At 43.0% G+C, this 22,541-nt stretch overlaps 1 protein-coding gene across 5 annotated transcripts in view; it reads right to left on the reverse strand.

Moving 5' to 3' along the window:
- Window positions 1-22,541, reverse strand: part of LOC306924832 (growth factor receptor-bound protein 10-like) — a 111,225-nt gene that overhangs the window by 62,698 nt on the left and 25,986 nt on the right. For 3 of the 5 annotated variants that reach the window (XM_079503493.1, XM_079503490.1, XM_079503491.1), the window contains exons 2-3: window positions 15,975-16,099; window positions 4,951-5,053 (exon numbers count right to left, since the gene is read on the reverse strand). In XM_079503493.1, the coding sequence (XP_079359619.1) occupies window positions 4,951-5,053; window positions 15,975-16,025 (154 nt within the window). In that variant the 5' untranslated portion in view covers window positions 16,026-16,099. Of the gene's footprint in view, window positions 1-4,950; window positions 5,054-14,983; window positions 15,059-15,974; window positions 16,100-22,541 lie in introns of those variants that run through there. The other 2 variants (XM_079503494.1, XM_079503492.1) reach the window with 2 other exon arrangements.

Below are 22,541 nucleotides of genomic sequence, written 5' to 3' on the forward strand. Positions count from 1 at the left end.
ACAGCCAGTATAGCTGGTGCCTCTATTAAACACAGCCAGTAGCTGGTGCCTCTATTAAACACAGCCAGTAGCTGGTGCCTCTATTAAACACAGCCAGTAGCTGGTGCCTCTATTAAACACAGCCAGTAGCTGGTGCCTCTATTAAACACAGCCAGTAGCTGGTGCCTCTATTAAACACAGCCAGTAGCTGGTGCCTCTATTAAACACAGCCAGTAGCTGGTGCCTCTATTAAACACAGCCAGTAGTAGCTGGTGCCTCTATTAAACACAGCCAGTAGCTGGTGCCTCTATTAAACACAGCCAGTAGCTGGTGCCTCTATTAAACACAGCCAGTAGCTGGTGCCTCTATTAAACACAGCCAGTAGCTGGTGCCTCTATTAAACACAGCCAGTAGCTGGTGCCTCTATTAAACACAGCCAGTAGCTGGTGCCTCTATTAAACACAGCCAGTAGCTGGTGCCTCTATTAAACACAGCCAGTAGCTGGTGCCTCTATTAAACACAGCCAGTAGCTGGTGCCTCTATTAAACACAGCCAGTAGCTGGTGCCTCTATTAAACACAGCCAGTAGCTGGTGCCTCTATTAAAACACAGCCAGTAGCTGGTGCCTCTATTAAACACAGCCAGTAGCTGGTGCCTCTATTAAAACACAGCCAGTAGCTGGTGCCTCTATTAAAACACAGCCAGTAGCTGGTGCCTCTATTAAAACACAGCCAGTAGCTGGTGCCTCTATTAAAATCCTATAAGAATAAAAGAGCGGATTTGGAAGAAAATTAGTTATAATAACGTCAGCAAGGATTATTCTTCACTACAAAAAATACCAGAGCACTGGGGCTAAGTTCAAATGTTTGTTCAGCTGATAAAAACTGGTGCTGTGAGTGAACACTGGAACAAGGTATTTGCCACTTGTGAATATAGGGGTGCTCCGCTCAGGCGTGTTGGCTCTGATCCCGATCACAGATTCCACACAGTCGCTTGATTCCGATAAAAGGAACATTTATTTATGTGATATTAATTCCTTTATTAAGTGTACCTCGCAGTGCAGTGGCACTCTTGTTATCCTTCATACTAACACTCAATGCTTAACAATGATGAAATAGATAATTAAATTAAAATATATATTAAAATTAAAAAATATATATATCATTAAATAAGTTATACATTTGCTGAGAGTATGAACTTTTCATTTCACCTTTATTTATTCAGTTTCAGTTATTATCGTGAAAGTAACTTAAAACATCAGTTAACTTATTAACGTGACGTTCAGCAAGGAGTGTCACGTTGCGTCGTTGCAGCTCTGTTAAAAAAAAAATATCGGATATCTTTTTTACTTCTGCAAAGGCGAGTGTGCAATTGTTCCAAAGGGCTTTTATAATATAAAGCCAAGTATAGCCTTGGTCCTGAGCTTGAAATTAGGCCTACTTAAATCAATACATTAACTAGTTGCGTTATGAGAATAGCCTATACTTTTTAAACCTTCAGTCAGTGGACATTGCGAGAGACTCACGGCACTCGCCTGTCAAAATAAGCAGATCTGCCAGTTCATGCATGCAGTGCGGTGCATCGCGGACCACCGCGTTCACCGTTGTAAACTCGGCTGTGGTGACGTTTTTCACCCGAGGAAAGATATTTCCTGTTGCCTTATAGGGTGTACCAAAATCTCCTGGAGGGGGCGTCAACATATGTGTCACGTGGTAGCGGCCGCCAATCCGCCATACTTGTTGGCTTGTCTGGTTTGTTTACATTGAGCGACTATCCAGTGTGCTTGTATACGTTCTTTTTTTAAACTGACCTCACAATGGTGCAGACTTGCTCAGTAAATAAGTGCCACAGCAGGTCACGTCGAGGGAATGAGCCAGAAAACGCAATTAGATGTTCAGCTTTCCAGCATGGAGACAGCATCAAGGAACCCAGATTGACGAGTTTACAAAAAGACGTGGAATGGCTTGGATCTCACGGGCGCAGAGACATAACGTTCAACAAAGTATCTAAGCACAGCCGTGTTTGTTCACAACATTGTCCTTGTAATGTATTTGGGCCCGACGTTCTTTCTATCCATCCTGGTGTTGGTGCACTATGTTGTCACCAAGAACGAGCTCAATATTTACAAAAACATACCACCGTCCCTCTATTCTGAGTGATGTGGGCTAGAATTTAATGCCCACGAGAGGGCCACCCCTAGCTTTTCAGACGCCGCCCCCCTCTTGGTGACGTACACGTTTTCACACGCTATATGGCGTGGAATGGGCGTGGATGTTCAATTATACCAGGCGACACCAGGTGAATCGCTTGGGAAAGAGTCGAAATGAGATAAGACGGGCGATCCGCACAGATTAAGTCATTCCGCCACCTTTGGTGAATGACTCGTGAGATTTATCAGACGGATAAATACAATGAATATCATTACGCATTTCATTTACACCTGGTCGTATATTTCCGTTGTGAATTTGGCCCACAGAGTCTACTCTTCAACTCCAACCCAGGCAGCCATGCGTACTTTAACTATGTAAGACTTTGTTCTGTCTTGATTGTATTGTGCTTTGATTCAATATGCTGATTACTTTGCCATAATATGTCGAGTACTTTGCCATAATACAATGTTCTAGTGTATAAATGCCCAGTGCTCTGTATTTTCTGTTGCCATATGTTGATCGTAGTTATACTTCATTTACTTAGCAATATAGTCATTCATGTGGTCAATGTTTGGTCTTAATATCAGATGTTAATGTATTCCATTTCTTTGCTTAGCTAGTTGCTAATGTATTCCATTTCCTTGCTTTGACTTGTAGAAACCATGGCTCATGGATTAATGGAGAATAAACTGCTAATTTGTTAAATGTACCTTGGTGTCACGAAATCTCTCTCTGACCGGAGAAACTTGCGTGATCAGCTCATATCCAACAAACACAACCAGATAGTATTTAATAGACATTTCAGAATTTCAAAGAGCAAGTCCAGACAGATCTCAGAGAATTCCTCACAAGTTGGTAAAGCGAACTTTAACCGTAAACCCCTTTAACTGAGAATGTATACTTTGCCGTATGATGGAGTCAAGCGCTGAAAATAGCTGAACTACAAAATCAGAACATATGATCCACTGTGAGCCTGTAGATCTATTTTCAGCACACATTTTTGTAACTCAACACTGTAAACAAAGGAATCTGTTTACACAGGAAACACATACTTTAAGGCTTTTAAATGAAACATCTATAGAAAGTTGTGAGAGTTATAAAAAATATACATCATCACTTTTTGTATAGTTGTATACAGGTATATTGCAATAAGAATATGTGGTTCAGACAGGACTCAGATCAAAATGTGGAAGCTAGGTTGGTGGAGGGCAACTCAAGCGTTCGTGCAGCAGCAGTGTCTGTGAAGCAATGGAGCAGCTGTAGTGTAGCCGAGAGCCGAAATGAAAGGAAGCGCTCTGTTAAGAGCGTGAGCTCTGATTGGAGTATGGATGTGTCAGCTGAGATGTGAATGAGGAATAGGATGCTAGGCTGATTGAAGCAATCAGCTGATTGACATCTGATTACAGAGCTGAGGCATTCAGACTCGCATGTCCCTCGCTGTATGAACTAACGCAGGCCCCATTTGTCACACAATCAGAAGGCACACCTGGACTTGTCTAGAGTTGTGAATTTCTCATTTACAATTTAGGCATTTAGCAGACTTTTTTTCCCAATAATATTTGTATTGATTTTTAATCCAGAGCGATTTACATTAAGCAAGGATAACGCAAGGTAATGCATCAAATGCATAGAAATGGTCATCTAGGATCATAAGTAAACCAATAATCTATCATCAGTCTAACAGTAGAATATCCAAAGAAAATCAATAATCTGTACATCGAAACTATAAAACTATAAGATCATCTCTCTACATAACATGCTATATAAAATATTTTTTTTGCATTTGCATTATTCAACATTATGCTGTGGTTGCTTCCATCTCACCATACTAATTCAGAAAGGAATGTTTTATGAAGTCCTTGCCTATCTATCATGTACTACTATCCTGTACCTTTACTCCAAGCACTGTCATTTCTGCTCCATTTGTTTTCCATCATGCCAGGACCAAGCATTCCAATCCACTGCCAGAGTCCTTGCAGACGGACTCCCCACCCCACCCAACCCAACCCCACCCCTGCCTCTACCTCCCATGCTGAGTCAATATTGTGCTTAAATCTCATGCTCCGATTGTCATGGGTGAATCTAGCATGGTGCAATTACATAGACGGCCTAATTATAATGGGACGCTGTATCCATGCAATTTGACCTTTGAACTGCTGAAAAATTTGCAGCGGGAGGGACCCAAATATATACGTTAGGCCCTCATCCCAGCAGAGACTAATGAGTGAGAAGCCTGTATGTAGTCGCGCACGCACGCGCACACACACACACACACACACACACACACACACACACACACACACACACACACACACACACACACACACACACACACACACACACACACACACACACACACACACACACACACACACACACACACACACACACACACACACACACACACACACACACACACACACACACACACTAATGTTGCTGTAAAAGCAGGCTAAGCAAACTATGTAAAAGGAGGGAAAATCTATATTGTTCATCCTAGCTTATAGGCAATCTGTACAACCTGTTTGCAGCCTTTTTGAGTGCAATTGAAAAAGAAAACACATAGGCCAAGCATAGGCCCAGAATCCTTACAAGGACCTGTATGCATACTTATAAGATGTGTAATGTCATCGGTATAACTTTTTGCAGGACATATGGGCACGCAGCACAGGCCATATGTAACCTCCAAAAACGATAAAAAAAGAACTACTAGATTTCGGTTTATATTATAAAATAAATCCAAGAGAGCTTGCCTAGATACATCTCTAATAAGTCGGTTACAGTGATTTCTAAAAGAGGGAATGTTGAGATTTAGAACCAACCTTGATGGTTAGGGCAGCTCCGATTGACTGACTGCTGGAAGCTTGGACCAATAAGATCAGCTGGTGTTTGTCTGTGATTGGCAGACCGGTCCACATTGTCCTGCTGGGAGAGACAAGAGAAGCCAGAATGAAACAGAAGTCACACAGACACCGATATGCCCATATAAGCATGGATGTTCCTGTTGGTATCAATATATGACATCATAGCGTTGACGTCATAGCATAGACCAGTCACTACTCAACTACTATAGTGGTAGGTACCGCACTGGGTACTCAACTACTATAGTGGTAGGTACCACACTGGGTACTCAACTACTATAGTGGTAGGTACCACACTGGGTACTCAACTACTATAGTGGTAGGTACCGCACTGGGTGCTCAACTACTATAGTGGTAGGTACCGCACTGGGTGCTCAACTACTATAGTGGTAGGTACCGCACTGGGTGCTCAACTACTATAGTGGTAGGTACCACACTGGGTGCTCAACTACTATAGTGGTAGGTACCGCACTGGGTACTCAACTACTATAGTGGTAGGTACCACACTGGGTACTAAACTACTATAGTGGTAGGTACCGCACCTGGTACTAAACTACTATAGTGGTAGGTACCACACTGGGTACTCAACTACTATAGTGGTAGGTACCGCACTGGGTACTCAACGGTAGGGCAATGCATAACGGACGGGGTGGGGCATGTATTATACCAACTTGCATCGTTCCCGACTTGTTCACAAGGGTGGTGCACAAAGCAAGGAAGCCTCACTGAGCCTTGTGACCTTGTAAAAGTGCATCCTCCATCCATAATGTACACACTAAAACCACTGGACATGACACTACAGATTGGACTTGCCCCAATCAAACCTTGATGCTGAGTGCCAAGTGGGGAGGCACTGGCTCTTATTTTTATAGTCTTCTGTGTTACCTGGCCGGGGAATCCAACTCCGCGCTCCCAATCTCAGTGCGGAGAGTGGAGACTCCACTACCACAACAACTCTGAGCTGGTGCACTTTTGTGCACCAGTCCAAAAGGCAGCAGAAGAAGAAGATACTGTTCCTGAAGAAACATTGTGGGCTCGAGTAGCTCTCTACTCGATGATGACATCACAGCCCCCTCTGACAGAGCCTCCCTCTGTCTTGGTGTCTTCCTTTTGCTTGACGTCAATGGCATTTAATATTTGTGTTAGGACAAATGTTGGGTTACACACACCAAAAGCTGGCTGACATAGGAGCCCTCTTGGCTACCACTCTATTTGTTAAAAGTGCTCTAAACAAACAGTAAAAGTCCATAGACTTGGCTGCCATGACATAATTTAAAAAGCCAGACGTTGGAGGGGCTTGCGTCCCACAAAAAGGAATAGGAAAAAAGTATGCATAACAACGGCAGCTGATCAAACAAAAAAAAGGTATGTATCTGTAGCAGCAATGTGGGTTGTGGGGAATACGTAAAGGTATGTATCTGTAGCAGCAATGTGGGTTGTGGGGAATACGTTGGGGAGAATCATTGTATGCAGAAGCCATACATACTGTATAGTACAGGGGTGGGCAACTGGCGGCCCGGGGGCCACATGCGGCCCCCACCTTCACTTAATGTGGCCCTCAGGTTAATGTCAGAATACTGATATAGTATTGGTTTCAGCTGTTTACAATTCCACAACATGCAAACACGACCCACTGTAATTACTTAGCTCATTGCTCAAGTATAATTAAAGGCATTTGAAATGACATAAAAATGTTAATTTTCAGGATTCCAATTAAAAAATAGCAACAAATAATTCAAGATATCAATTCGAATAATAGCAAAAATAGCCGATCTACAAGCTCAAAACGCGTCGCACTGCGACGCGTTTTGAGCTTGTAGATCGGCTATTTTTGCTACGACAGTAATATATGGCCCTAGGGAGTGAGTGTGGAAATATAGTGGCCCTCTCCATCGTCAAAGTTGCCCACCCCTGGTATAGTAAGTACTATACATCAATTACAAGCAGTCTATATACACTTGTACATGTAACATTGTGAAACTATCTCGGAATTTTGACAGATTGAATGTGGTTTTCATTTTCTTTTCCTTTGTTTTTGTTTTTGTCCTTGTCCTTGTTCAGGGCTCTAACAGCCGCAAGGAAAACAGTCTCTGTGGACCTGCATCGTGGCTGGTTACACACTATGCAGCATGCAGTCTGTGTTTGGCAGTGTATGTGTCTGTCTGTGTGTGTCTCTGTGTGCGTGCGTGGGTGCGTGCGTGCATGGGAGCAGATTGTACAGCCATACCAGCCTAACAGTGGAACTGGGAACAGAACGTACTGTGATGGACCACTGTGCTTGGCTTGCCCTGTTAAAAGAATAAAAATATAGCTACCGACAAAAGCGCGCACGCGCACACGCACACACACACACACACTCACTCACACACACACACCCTTCTCTGACACAATAAATGCTGTGGTCGCCTGTTCTGCCTCATTGAGAGTTACTACATGTTATGCAAGTGAGGCAGGATTTTTTTGGAGTCTTTTATTTCAAAGGGGAATACCACAGATGGAGCTATAAAAACGCCTTTGGGTAGTGTTACTTGTATTGTATAACTGTGTGCAAATCATGTTGGTGCGAAAGACGTGATTGAGTCATTATCCAAGATGATGCAGAATCTTCTGGCTTACAACTGTACAATACTATCTGAATAAAGAAGGCGCTGGAGCATCTTGGATGATTGGAGCCTTTTTACTATAAATAGCAGGGTGCAGAGCACAGAAAAAACATGTCAATATCAGATTACATCTTTGTAAAGTCAGTCTGACATCCAATTACAGCCTTGGTTCTCTCAGTTTTCCAGATTTAGGGGAAGTTATTAATATTAAAAAAATATAAGATAAGTTTGTTTTTACATTTTTATCCCACAATTTTGTTTTTGTAAACCCATTTTTAATGCAATCCTGGGCTCCAGTGCCACACTCCCTCTGCCAACCTGTGGAGAGCAACAGACTTACCCCATACTTCACTGCATGAGGAGTCCAAGCCGCTTCTTTACACCTGACAGGGTTTCCCTGGTTGGACGTAGCTTGTGGAAGGAACACGTTATTCCAACCAGTTCCTTTCCCCTCCATCAGGTGTCTCAGCTGGCCAGGGGGAAGCAGTTTAGAGACCAAGATTACTGCATGTTTTTTGTGAGGGTACCTAACTACCTACCCTAGGGGACACGGGGAGAACATGCAAACTCCACACAGAAAGGCCCTTTTGCCAACCCCACCTAGGGCATGGGCACTGATGACGTGGACGAGAGAACACACCCCCTGCGCCCACAGTGGGAATCAAAGGCAGGACCTACCCAAGCGCTACCGACTGGGCCACCCAATAACCTGAATAACTATATTTGTGACTTTAATTAATACTTCAACTAACCGTTGCTGTAAATTGTGTTTAATTGTACCGTAGATGCACTGCGGCACCGGACAGCTTAGCAAACACTGACTGTAGAGCTCAACATAGGATCCCTGATGCTACATGGAGAGTGTGGATGGCACTGATTTAGGAGTCCCGAGTTGGTGTTGGCCAGACCACACTCTCATTGCAGTGCCTGGATAATGTGGCACTGTCCACTAACACCCAGCACCCTTTCTATAGTATAGTACTACTACTAACCCAGGTTCCATTATTACCGTGACACCTTGTACTGTAATTGTATAGTTCCGAGTTGCAACCTTCTCGGCTAGGAAAGGTTCAACAAAACGTCTGCCATCTTGCCACCTTGTTTATTGCCATGATATAGAGACAACCCTGTCATCACCACACACACCATCTGCAGGTCCAATCACTAGACTGTGACTGATCCCTAGACAGCCACCCAAACAGTACTGGGACGTTGATCGGTGTGTGTGTGTGTGTGTGTGTGTGTGTGTGTGTGTGTGTGTGTGTGTGTGTGTGTGTGTGTGTGTGTGTGTGTGTGTGTGTGTGTGATCAGCAGGACTTAACAGTCATGCACTTTTGTAGGGTTCAGCTCCACTGATCAACAACTAGGGACCCACATACTGGTCTTGAATGCTGCATTGCATGGTTGTCTTTGAATACGAGAGAGAGAGAGAGAGAGAGATGTGCACAGTATGCGCTGTCTATTAGAGTATTGGTTCATTACCAGAACCCCTTCCCACACACATGCACATAAACCACAATAATGGTCTTAGCGAAGCTCCAATTTGCACCTTGGTCTCTCTCAAGGACAAAGCAGACAAAAACCTGAAACCCAGACAACATTTCATGCCCCTATAGGCAACTGACTGAGTCACTGAGTGACTTTGGAGATTTGAGCCTATAGATATAAAGCATTTAGCATAATTCTCAGCCATCCAAGCCCCTGACTTAATTTAGTTTTTAGGTTAGTGGACCTTAGACTGTTGAGAGCAGACAGCAAGCAGAGAGATGGAATGAAGTGGCACGTAAGTGTACAGGGATCATTGTTGAGTAGCCAAACAAAACAAACGCTCTCTTTCTTTAACTATTTTTCAAGCATTGTCTCTCAGCCTTTCACAATTTCATTGTTCTGCGTGCACACGCACGCGCACGCACGCACGCGCGCACGCACGCACGCACGCACGCACGCACGCACGCACGCACGCACGCACGCACGCACGCACGCACGCACGCACGCACGCACAGGTGTTGCTCAAGTGTTTAGAGAGAGGTCACAACAGGTCTAAGGCTAGGCCAAGTTTTGACAAGGAGCCTATGAGGGCCCTTTCATATTGATGAGGTTGAAAGGGACTCCGAATAAGAGCCGGAGGGCTGAGGGTGCAGCTTTTTAAATGGGGTCAATGAAGGGCCAGTGATGAGGTGAGGGCTTTCAAAGTGAGACGGGCACAAAGGTCTAGAGGTTGGATCTCAAACAAGAGGGAAAATACTGAGTCGGATGTCAAAACCACATCTTAAGGAGAGGTCAGACTAAGGCTAAATGTTATGGTTGGGGACGGCAGACAGAGTGACAATACTCACACAGAAGAGATCGGGACTGAACTAGGGCTGAAAATATATCTGTTTAGAGATGATTCTATCGATTGCCTTTTCGATTAATCAAATTGAGAAGAGGCAAGGCAAGGCAATTCAATGTGCTTTACACAGAACATCAAGCATGAAATGAACAAATCAACACACATATCCCTTAGTCTGATTAATCACAAAAGCCCACTTTTATACTTTGTTGTACAACAGTGTCAGAGGTTGCTGATTAATAGATCTGTACAACAGTGTCAGAGGTTGCTGATTAATAGATCTGTACAACAGTGTCAGAGGTTGCTGATTAATAGATCTGCAATTTTGTGTAATTTAAAAATATATATATATATATTGTAGTAAAATGTTATCAATTAGTTTGACTGTTGCTTATGGCCATAATAGGGACAAGGACTGACAGACTCAAAGATTGGGCATATCAGTTAGATCGGTAGTGGCATGTATGTATGAGGGCCGTGTAGCGCCCAGAACTCTAGACGTGAGGTAGTGAGCTGTGTAGTGCGTAACAGCGAAGTGCGTAACAGCCCGAACTTCTAGTTCACTGAAACATTAAAAGCTTACTGTGAGAGCTTCCAGATATTGGAGAATCTCCACCAAGGGGAGAGAAAAATGCTTTGAGAAGACTGTATGAGAACAGGAGAGTAAGCAAGAGCAAGAGTGAACAACCTGAGTCCACAAGGTATGCAGAATGGAGACTAACCTACCTTACATATACTGTATATTTACATTGCTTTATTTATGGGCGCCCCTCAACCCCTCTGCAAAATCCACAGAAGGACACACATACACAGTGCCTTATTGTGCATTTATGCTCATGGGATTCGGTCTCTCTAAGCCAGGGGTTCTCAACGTTTTTGGCCGGGGACCCCCGGAAATGCTTTGGCAATGTCTCGGGACCCCCCCCCCCCGCCCCCTCCCGACCCCCAATATAAATTGACTGCTACAATAACCTTAACCCATTTTGGGCGGGAACCCCTTTGTGTTTTAAGCATTGTTATAATTTAGCTATTGAAAAATAGCAGATCTACAAGCTCGTAGCGCGCCACCGAGTGGCGCGCTACGAGCTTGTAGGTCTGCTATTTTAGAAAAAGCGTTTTTTTTTTTAAATAATTTGGGGACCCCCTAAAATAATTTGGGGACCCCCTAAAATAATTTGGCGACCCCCCGAGGGGTCGCGACCAACGGGTTGAGAACCCCTGCTCTAAGCCAGGGGTTCCCAAACATTTCAGACCCAAACGTTGTAACCCTGGGACCCAAACGTACAAAAATAGTATGAATTCATAACTAAAAATAGTAAACAAGATACCAGAACAAATGAACATAAGTGATGTCATTGTGACCCAGCCCTACTAAGCTGTGAGGATCCAACACCAGGCTGGGCTCTCTGTCTTCTGTCTGACTGGCTCAGACGTCAGAGGTCATGGATAAAGCTATGACCCCAGGTGACCAGCAGACAACAGACTTGCTTCTGAGCAGGCCAATGGTGCTACCAGCCTAATGCAAACCAATGACTAATGACTAGGCTGACTGGCACAATTATTACATAATCGCCTGATCGCAATTATTTGAGATAATTGCAAATGTTTTGCATAATCTGCATAATCATTTCCACGTTGAAACACATCTTAAAACACATTTTACATTGTAAAACTTTTTCAAAAAGTTTGTCAGGTCAAATCTCAGAATGCTGGGCCGATCAGCATCAAATGTCTTGTGCACGCTGCCAATAGCCAAGGAAGTATGCACAGATGAACCATGCACAGATGAGATTACACTTTTGTATAATTGTTTAACATCGGATCAGGCTGAAACCGTGCCCAAATATGGAGTCATTCGCAATAGATACAGTATGTGATCAACTCCTTATCTCCATATTTAACGTTTTGTATTTTTTTTCACAATTTAATGCCCTACTTGATCATACTGCAGTGTCCGCAGGATTGAAACACAGCGCAAAGTGAAACGTTGAATCCTGAAAAGTATTTGTTATTTTACATATGAGGTTTTCACCCGACAGAGGCAATTTGCTCATACACACAACACAGCTATTACTCGGTTATCATGTCTCTAAAAAGGAAGATTGTTGCGACTGTAGGTCGCAGATTACTATGAAAACCTGAAAAACCTGTCTGTCGGTCTGTCGTTCCGTCCGTCTTGCCACCATGTAACAATCAGCCTTTTACTTTGAAAGGTAAATTATTAACTAAAGGAAAACAGGATCGGCAGGTTCTTAGAAGAGTGAAACTCACAAATTTAACAATTGATAAATCAATTGGCAAATACAATATGCTACTGTCTACTGTCCCGAACCCTCTCCCTATAAACCAAAATAATAAACAAATAAATCAACAATCAGCAGTTAATTCCAGAATTCCCTTTCAACCCAACTAAGTCCAAACGTCCATTACCCCTCAAATCACAACTTCAATTGTAAACAATAAACAAAACAATTGCACCATGTGAGGCAGGCGTTTTAAATCATGAACAGTCCCGCGACCGTCATCCTCTTAGCACGCTCCTGCCAAAGTGTAGTTCCTTCTGTACAAACCTAACGAAAGTTTGGGGTACCCCTTAAACTGTAGTCCACCGGTAAATCCAACACAACACGGAATTGTCTCACACGCGATATGTTCCTAGTTGACCGGCGGCTCATTCATGAGTCCAGCGCTGATGTCGCCATCACCTCAGCGTCTTTCTGGTCGTTACCTTTCTGGTAACGAGGGAGAGCGAGTGCATTTTCCGACATCAGGCATCAGCTAGGTCAGGAGGTAACGGGGGGTGCATGGCCAAAAGGTTTTGGGAAACGCTGCGTCTACCCCAAACCCTTACCCTAACCCTAAACACAAGCACGACGCAACGCATGTCAGACCAACGCACTGCCGCGGAAGCGAGCGGCAGTCGAGTGTCATAATCCCCCCAGCATCCCCGGCAGCTGCCGGCCCTCACCCCGGCAGCGCCGCGTCTCATTGCACTCGCTGCATCTGGAGGTAACTGCCTTTCTGACAGAATTACCAATCTGAATAATGCATTTCTGGTAGAAATACAGTGTGATAAATGTATTTCTGAACCCTAACACTAACCCTATCCCTACCCCAACCATTAACCTCACAGACACCGTCGCGGTCTAAAAGCAGTGGATCTTGTTTACACATAATGTGCCTTGACTCATGCAGAACACATCTGTCACTTTGACCAATAAGCTCCACCCTCATTCCACCATTTTGAGCAGTTTGAAAAACGCTTAAACCTGATTTTCTGCTGGGATTTTTGAGCAATTTGCTTGAAATGTTCTACACACATTATCTTAAATACCATTTGAAGATTAGTACGTGATCTTCAAACGTGAACATCTGTAGCGATAACGGGCACAACTGTTCAAAGCTCGTCTGTCTGTCGGTCTGTCTGTATGTATGTTTGGAGTATGAACAGCTGCAATACCGCTAGGTGACCTAAAGTGGCACTGTTGAAGAAGCAGTAACTGAATAAAACAGCAAACAACCACCACAGCGGTCAAATTGTGGCGCTTGCTAATGTTTAATTAGCCTGTGCCCTTTGCTCTCATTAAAAGCTGAAAGGATTACAGCAAGTCTGTCCTTCAAGTCTTAAACAATTCAGTGGCAGTCAGAAGACTGACATAAAAATATGTCAGGGAAAGAAAAGGGAGTCTAATGGGACTCCAAGATGTTCTTTTTTAAATGGCCTTGACAGAGGAAGATAATATAGGAATAATAACCCACTGTACACTTCTAACTGTATGGTGTCAAGCACACAGTCACAGTTCAATTCCCTCTGTGGTGAGGACACATTTGTGGCACTGCGCCAGGCGTCCCAGTACCTCTTGTGGACTTACATAACCAATCTGGAGTCAGAGGAGCCAGAGGACAGAGCTCAACACAGACCTCCATTCACTGGCACTGACACAGACTGATAAAGGCCCTCCATGGTCAGAAATGCTTGTGTTTAACATCTAATCCAAAAACAAACAAAAAAGGATTGTCAGGGTCATGCATGTCCCGTTTTTAGGACAAAGTTATTCCAAATAAAGCTTTATCTCATTTATGACTTATGCGTGCAAAAACAGTTAAAGAGAGATTTAAATGAACACTGAGGATTTTACTAAAATGTTCAGTGTTTTGCTCTGCTGCAGCTACTAGGTACTTTCACTGTAAGTGGAAACAAACAATGACCAAAACAAGTCATTTAAAACAATCCTCCGAGTCCTAATCCTCTCGATAGAAAGGTAAGTGTCTCTGTGCGTGTGTGGTCAGTGTTGCCAGATGGGAAATGTTAAATTATCGTACCAGAGGCTTAAAATTATCAATTTTTTTTAACTATTAAAACGATATAACTACTAATTTACAGCCAAAAATCACACATATGTATGTACATATGTAATTTCAAAAACATGAGTAGTTGTGTAAGATACAACCTTGTTTGAGATTACTACGAGACAAAAATGCATCACGTGAGTGGTGCTGCGTGGAAGTAGGCAACTCCCTGGACCTTAGTTAAGGTAATTATCATACATCTGGCAACACTGGTGCGTGCGTGCACAAATGGACTCCCCATAGAATCAGAATGAATAGCATTACCTGGGGATGTAGTATCAGCCAAAAGGAGAAAGCGTCCATTGCGAACTTAGTTGGGACCAATGCTCTTACATCAGCGTCCACAACCCTACAGCAGAATGTTCACCATGTGAATGCAGTGTGTTCACCTCAGTGGAATGTTGTGACCATGCCACTCATTCACACACTCTCCCACCACCCCACTGGCCCGTCTTCATTCAGGTCCACAGTCTTAAATCTTTGGGCTGTGACAGATACATTCAAACCCAGCGAGGGAGCTTTTCTCTACGGCAGCTGGTTTGGCCCTCAGCCCTGGGATCGGAATCTAGAGTCATTGGTTTCACTGTTAATGTTACTTTGACTATTTTAACTGTGTGTTCTAATCTAAGGCATGCACCATCTATATATATATACCGTGTATATAATTATACTGTATATATATATCATTGTGTCACAGGTTCAAATTCACCTCATTAACTTGGTTGCACTTCATGCGTTCTCTCTCTCTCTCCGATCCCTGCTGTCACTCTCCACTGTAAAATATCTAAGGAAAATAAATAAATAATAACAGCAATAGTGCCGATGCATGCACATCTTTAAGAGGTGAGAAATAACGGTACATTGAGACATGAATAGATGAACATCCGTATCCTTGCTCTGACATGCACAAAGAATATTAGGCCTATGCTGAGAGGTCTTTATGGTACAAGCTTCCCATATGTTAGATGCATTGTACGAACCTTTTGACAAAGACAAAGTTGAGGAGACTCAAATAAATCCCATCATTTTGTTTAACCATTTATAAAGTGGGGTCCCTATTATGGGCTCACATTTTTTTGTCCAGAAATGGTATCATAGCTAATGAAACACCTGTGGAAAGCTCCTCTATAATGAAATACAGGGCTAAAACCTGTGGAAATCTCCTCTAATGTCAGTAGACCTTACAGTCCGAGTATTATTAGTTTCTTGTTTTGATTTGAACTGAAGAGAACAGAGAATCAGAAATTGGAATCAGAAATCCATCCAATTCACACTGAATTAGATTTTCCCGAAATGAGGAGACTGACGATGAATTCATATTTCGTCGTGTGATGCCTAAAATAGGCGATCTACAAGCTGACAACTTGTAGATCAGCTACTTTTGGGGCACGGCGGTGTTGTACGACAAAGCATATCGTTGCTGTTGGGCAGAAACCTTCCATTTCCATATTATTTTTCGTAAATTAATGCCTGCCTACTTGATCATACTACGGTATCACACAAAAGTGTCACTTGACGCCGGTGCGTTTCCAGCTTGTGGATCTGGTACTTTTGAATATGAATCCTGAAAAGTAACAGTTTTGAACATGAGGTTTCCACCCGACAGAGACCATATTAGAGTTGAACATGAGGTTTCCACCCGACAGAGACCATATTAGAGTTGTATGGATGTTGAGGGAAACAGAAATATTTGACTTTACCTTATAATTCGGGTGGTGCAGGAAATAATCTGGACATCCGGCCACAGCCATTAGGGTTTGGTTGTCACTTGTCGTTCAGTTCAATTACCGGGTTAGCCTTTACCAGGAGACAGACAGGAGTGGACCTGAAAGAACACAACAGCAGAGATGGAGGTTAGTGTGGAAATGTCAAAGGGAGAAGAGGTCAGCGGGAGAGAAGAGAAGAGGAGACAGAGACGAGGATGAAAGAGGAAGATTAATTATAGGAGCTGAACAGACTGAATGCAAACATTTTGCTAATCTACAAGCTCACAACGCCTTGCATTGCTAGGCTATTTTCACAATATTCATCTGGAACAGAGTCAAACTAAATATAATACTCAACTCCTACAACTCTCTAGTTCAAAAAGGATTATTTTGGGGGGGGGGGGGGGGGGGGGGGGTCACTGCTTCGCTGCCAAAAATCTATAGATACGCAATGGTCTTATCAGTGGTTTACGATAGAGGGTGCTCTTCGCCAACGTATGAATGATACTAGGTTGCTAGGCGATGGATACAACCAGAAATGAACCAGAAGTGAATCCGCCACAATGTAAACAGATTTACAAAAATGCATTTATCTCGAATTATTTTCTCAGATTGCGTTCTTGGTCAATACAAGCTTTATTTAACAGCCCATAACTAAAGAACAGATGATCGCGGTTACAAGTTACAACATTTATTTTCTGGGTGAAAGTAAAGATGATTGTCCGCCACTTCACACAGCAATTGTTTACATCCGGTTCACGTCTTGGGTCCCGTGCAGAAATAATAATAATAAAAACACTGAAAAACACTGGCGGCAGAAGAATTCATTACTGGCAATCAATGTGTGTCCCTTTAAAAAAAAAAAGGGTCTGAAGCGCAAAAAAGAGTCCTGGTCCACTGCACTAGGCAGCCACCCTAGCTAGCTGCAGCCATCCCCAGGTCAAGACACCACAACCTTTTGAACACGTGGTCCACATTCTATTTGAACTTCTTAATGTGGGTATCCTATTAACCTCTTGGCACAGCTGCCGTTGAACAAACACCTGTAAACACTGACCCAGAAATACGTTGCAGGCTCCTCTCCAGGACTTAAGTTAGACCTTGGGAGTGTATTTTAAGACCAATGGTCAGCTCACAACTGTGATAGTCTTTTATGTACCCGTTCATGACCTCCTGTTGGCATTTCAAAAATATGACCTGCAGTTTTCTGGAGGGTTAAAATTAATCTGGTGTTTGGAGTAGTGGTTGCGGAGCGGACTGCCCTTGACCTTTCGGAATGCGTTGTGTGTTTGTGTACATACCTCTGTCTGTGTGTGTGTGTGTGTGTGTGTGTGTGTGCGCGTGCGTGCGTGCGTGCGTGCGTGCCTTCATACATGGCGTGACATGGTATGTTTGCTGGACTGCTGGTGTATACACATGTGCTTGTATGTAAATGTACAGTAAAGAGATATACGTGTGCTTGTGCTTACATATCTGTGACTGTGTGTGCGTGTGTGTGTATCTGTAAGCATGTCTGTGTGTATGTGAATGTGTGTATTAGCCTGGAAACCAGACAAATTTGCCATTTCAAAAACAATATAGCCCTCAGCTATACTCAAGCCATGCCGTGTGTGTGTGTGTGTGTGTGTGTGTGTGTGTGTGTGTGTGTGTGTGTGTGTGTGTGTGTGTGTGTGTGCGCATGCGTCTACATTTTGCTACAGGTGTTTTTCTTAACACTTTGACTTCTAAACACGAGTTGCTCGAGTTAATTAATTGTAGAACACTTTCCCTGCGATTCGCGAGTTGCCCGAGTTATGTTTTCATTGTTTAATCCACATTTAAGGGGGTAATAAGGGTTATGGGAAATTGAGTCCCTATTGTTTACAATGGCGAATCTGCCGGAGGAAGAAGCCGAGCGCTGCCCAGTCTGTTGTTGAGGTCGCTGCTATGGAATACTTTTCAACACTACAACAAGCGATTACACCGTTTTAAAGTGGATTTTCATGACAAGCAACTCAGCGGTCGGTGCACTGGCTGTTCAAAAGTAACTTTAAACTTAGGCAGTCTAGCCTGAAAGACGGCCGTAAATTGAACCTTTAATCATACACAAATGTATGTGGTTGCGAGGGTGTGTATGTCGCACATGCAAAATAGCGGATCTACAAGCTTGCATCCACCTTTGTACAACACCATTGTACAGAGTATAAATCAGGCTCAATGTAGATGTGATATTCTTTGTAGGGATGTTCGATAATTGGCTTTTTGCCAATATACGATTTTCCAATATTGTCCAACTCTAAACCAAACATGTTGGATCAAATCCAACATGTTAGGTGCCATGGTCACCACAGGCAGAATTTTGATAGTGTGTATCACTAAACTCGGATCGGCGTCCAAGGTTAGTGGGAGGGGCCTATTTTACAAAAAATGCCACAAATCATGAACCAAACGTCAAATCCACCCTACATTTGAATCACATGTTGTGGGTGATGGAATCAACACAGAGCCAAAAGCAAATGCCACAAATGCAAAAATGTAAATCCGCTCCCAATTACTTGACACTAAAACTGTACGTGCCCGTCGGCCACCGGCCTACTTGAGAACGATGCAACTTGTAGTGTTGTCAAAAATATCGATATATCGATAAATATCGATAATTATAAAATAAAAACGGTTCAATATGAATTCCCCGTGGTATCGATCTATCGATACTCCGTTTGTTATAACGATACTCCGTTTGTACCTCTGCCGTTGGTGAAGAAAACACTTGCGCAACAGCCGGGGCCAGTAGCACACACACACGGCGCAGCCTGACTGGAACGCAATGCATGCAGGCTGCAGCCCCTCCCCTCTCCACTCTGTCTCTCTAGCCATGTGAGTGTGCTACTGTTGCTGAGCTGCTCTGGTGCGAGTATAAAGTTAATGGTGTACGAGTCGCTTTTCTATTCTTAAAATGGCATGTGCAGATGCAGGACCTTCGCTGCCCGTTTTAATTGACAAATTAGATAGCAGTTAGTTGTGAAAACTTGAAGCTACACTCATGCTAATGTTGACTGCTAACGCTAACAACATACTGACGTGCGTGCGGGAGAGAGTGAGGGGGGGGGGGTGGTGTGTGTGTGTGTGTGCGTGCGTGCGCGCGCGCGCGCGCCTGTACGGCGTATTACAAACTTAAAAAGTCAGTGGTTCTGAACCAGTGACCCAGGTGGTCCTTGAGGGAGTTATCTCACCCCCCTCTGCTAATACCAGTGGACTCTGTCAGCCCCAGCCTGTGCTCTACATACTGTCTATCATTCCTTTCATTCAGTGGTTCTCAACCAGTGGTCCTTGAGGGGGTTCCAGGTGGTCCCCAGCTAAATAATGGAGAGTTGGTTTAAATTAACCCCTAGTAGATCTTTAACTCTTGAGTGTAAAATGAAACCAAGTGGACCCTTATGGGTCCATTTGGTTCCATTTTCCACTCTCAAGAGTTGAATTATTGTTAAACATCAGCATTACTTAGTATTACTAAGTATTCAACCAGTGTGTGGACATTCTATTCAAAGTTTTCAGTTTTAAATAAAAAGAAAACATTTTGCACTCAATTCCTGTGGTTGCGTGGTATCGAATATCGTATCGAATATCGTATCGTATCGAATTGTATCGTACAATTATTTTTGTATTGAATTGTATTGAATTGTATCGTATCGTATCGAATATTGATATTTTTCAAAATATCGATATCGAAGTTAGAAATCCAGTATCGTGACAACACTAGCAACTTGGGAACCTAATAATACCCGTTGTCAACTTGTCATAGCACCCGTTTTAACTATGTCTGTGTCCCTTTTGTGCCCATATTGTATATGGAGATCTCTGTATCTGTCTGTCTGCCTGTGCTTGAAGAGTGCAAACTGACTGTGAAAAGTGGAGTGGTTAAGTAATCAATTGGCAGGTGTGGGGTTGCCATGGCAATCAATTAGCTCTTCGCTAAGTCCCACCCAAGCCCGTTCTTGGCCAATGCCACGTTAGCGACGGTTACTATGTTAGGATCCTGGTCACGCTTTCAATGATGGTCAAAATGTTTAAGCAGTGTCAATAAATATATTTGCTGTACAGCATGTGTGGACCTCAGAAAGAGGGTTTGTTTTCTTACCTTGTTGTGAGCAAACTAGTCCATTCCATGAATTATTTCGCTCCGTTGTGCAGTTTAATAGTACATATTAGAAATAAAAATAGGCTCTCATTGACTTCCATTGTAACGGGGAAACAGCTCTCAAAGTCACTCTTTTAGAACACTACGCTGATTCTGACCGTTTATGACATCAGGAAAACTCATGCGGTTATATTTTTAATAAAAAATGTCAAGGTTGTCTTGTTTTTGTTTTGACTTCAGTGTTGCCACATTGTGTGAGAGAAATAAGCCAACCCACTTCCAAAAACAAGCCAACTCTTAAAGCCAAATCAAGAAAAACAAGCAAAAACAAACACAATAATATGACCATATATAATCATAATAAAAAGATTGTATGCATTTATCATTATAAATACTATGTAGGCATATGTCTATGATAATTCATGTTTTGGTAATGTATTACATACACTAATTATTAGCCTTAAGCCAAAAGTAGCGGGAAATAAGCAGACCTGGCAACCCTGACAAGTTTGTGTGGTAAGAAGTTCCGGTTTGCCTACAAAACGATCTGATTGGTTCAAATCTGTACACCCACTTCTGAAGTAGCCTCGGTCTCAGGCCGTTGGATGTAAACATTAAACAAATGTATTTGATCTCGTCCACTTGTCGCAAACACCATACACAATTTTGGACGTGTTTGAGGGAGACACTTTAGGAGAAATGTCTGGGACTGCAGCTGGGTGCATCTCAAACAGCATGGCGACTTGTTTACAAACGAGAGTTGGGAACACCAGAACCGCTTCACACCAAAATAGTTACTTTATAAATCTATCAAAAGACGAAAATAAAACGAGTTTTCCTGATGTCATAAACTGATTCATGGAATGGACTAATTTGCTCATAACAAGGTAAGAAAACAAACCATCTTTCTGAGGTCCACACATGCTGTACAGCAAATATATTTATTGACACTGCTGAAACATTTTGACCAGCATTGAAAGCGTGACCAGGATCCTAACATAGTAACCGTCGCTAACGTGGTATTGGCCAAGAACGGGCTTGGGTGGGACTTAGCGAAGAGTGAATTGGCTGAGGCAGAGGCTGGAAATTGCACAGGTAAGGGAACTTAGGCCCATTAGGCCCACTGGCAGAGCCTGACCAGAGCCTTTTGTGGTGGTTCTGGAGAACCGTGAGTCTCGACTCGATACCGGGCACTGCACTCCCTGTGGTGGTTTGGAACGCGTGTGTCGAATTTGAAGTCAGTGGGGCAAACGGTTCTCGAGTTACGTGCATTACAACCGTACATATACACACACGCACGCAGACAGAGACGTGGCGCATTTATAGTAGGATTGTAATTGGCTAGCAAAATTACTGGGAGGGGTCTATATTAGCGATTGCAGCAACCACACTCTAGTTATCGTTGTAGTTGTACAAAAGTACTTATCGTGCTCTGCTCAGTGTGAATAGCCTCTCTGGTCTACGGCTAGATCTTTTTGTTGGACATTTTGGGAGTATGAAGATACTTGTCAAATTAAATTGCTATCCAGCAGTTTTTTACATATCTTGTTTGGGACCATAGTGGTGTAGTGGACGGACGGATTAAAGCTCACGGCAAAATATATTATATTAAACTTATTTTTAACAACCTATGGGTGTAAAATTGTGTCAGGTGATTACACTTTAATGAAACTGAGAGCGATCAGAAATTGTCATCCTGTCCAATTTGTTGCGTGCGGAACATAAATATGTTTAACCCCCCCCCCCCCCCCAAATTGGTCTTGCAAATAATGATCCAACCATGAATGAGTTTGAAACAAAGACCATTTGGCATTGCGATCACTAGAACCGCTGAATGAGCTTGCTTGTAATGAGGTGCTACTGCTGTGTGTGTGTGTGTGTGTGTGTGTGTGTGTGTGTGTGTGTGTGTGTGTGTGTGTGTGTGTGTGTGTATCAATCCGTGTGTGTGGGCTGGCTGGCTGGTACGGGGAAGCGGCTCTTCATTTACACATCATTTACAGACACAGTTTACAACAAAAACTAAAACAAAAGAACATCAACCTACTGTATAATCTACAGGCAGTCCGTCATTAGGAGCTACAGAGTGGTGGACATGCTGCTGTATTAGCAGCACTGGTTGTTGAAGTCCTTCACTAACGGAGACCAAATACTTACATACTATATTTTTCTTTCTTTTCGCATTTCATAAATATCACCAGAGCTTTACTAATGATGAACATAAATAAATAAATAAAACATTACATGTTGCAAAACTCATGCTTTTGCTTTGATGATTAAATATTAAGCAGTTTAGGCACTGAATACGGTAACAAAAAGAAGTAGAAAGGGCCGATCTGCGGAGCGCATATCTCCACCAGGCTGGGTGGCCTAGCCAGAGCTGTATGGTTTGTAGCCGTTAAGCTCTGTTGAGAAACAGCTTTTCAACACACCACCTATAGGCACAAGTG

This window comes from Electrona antarctica (assembly GCF_951216825.1).
Source record: "Electrona antarctica genome assembly, chromosome: 6".
NCBI classification, from domain to species: Eukaryota; Metazoa; Chordata; class Actinopteri; order Myctophiformes; family Myctophidae; genus Electrona; species Electrona antarctica.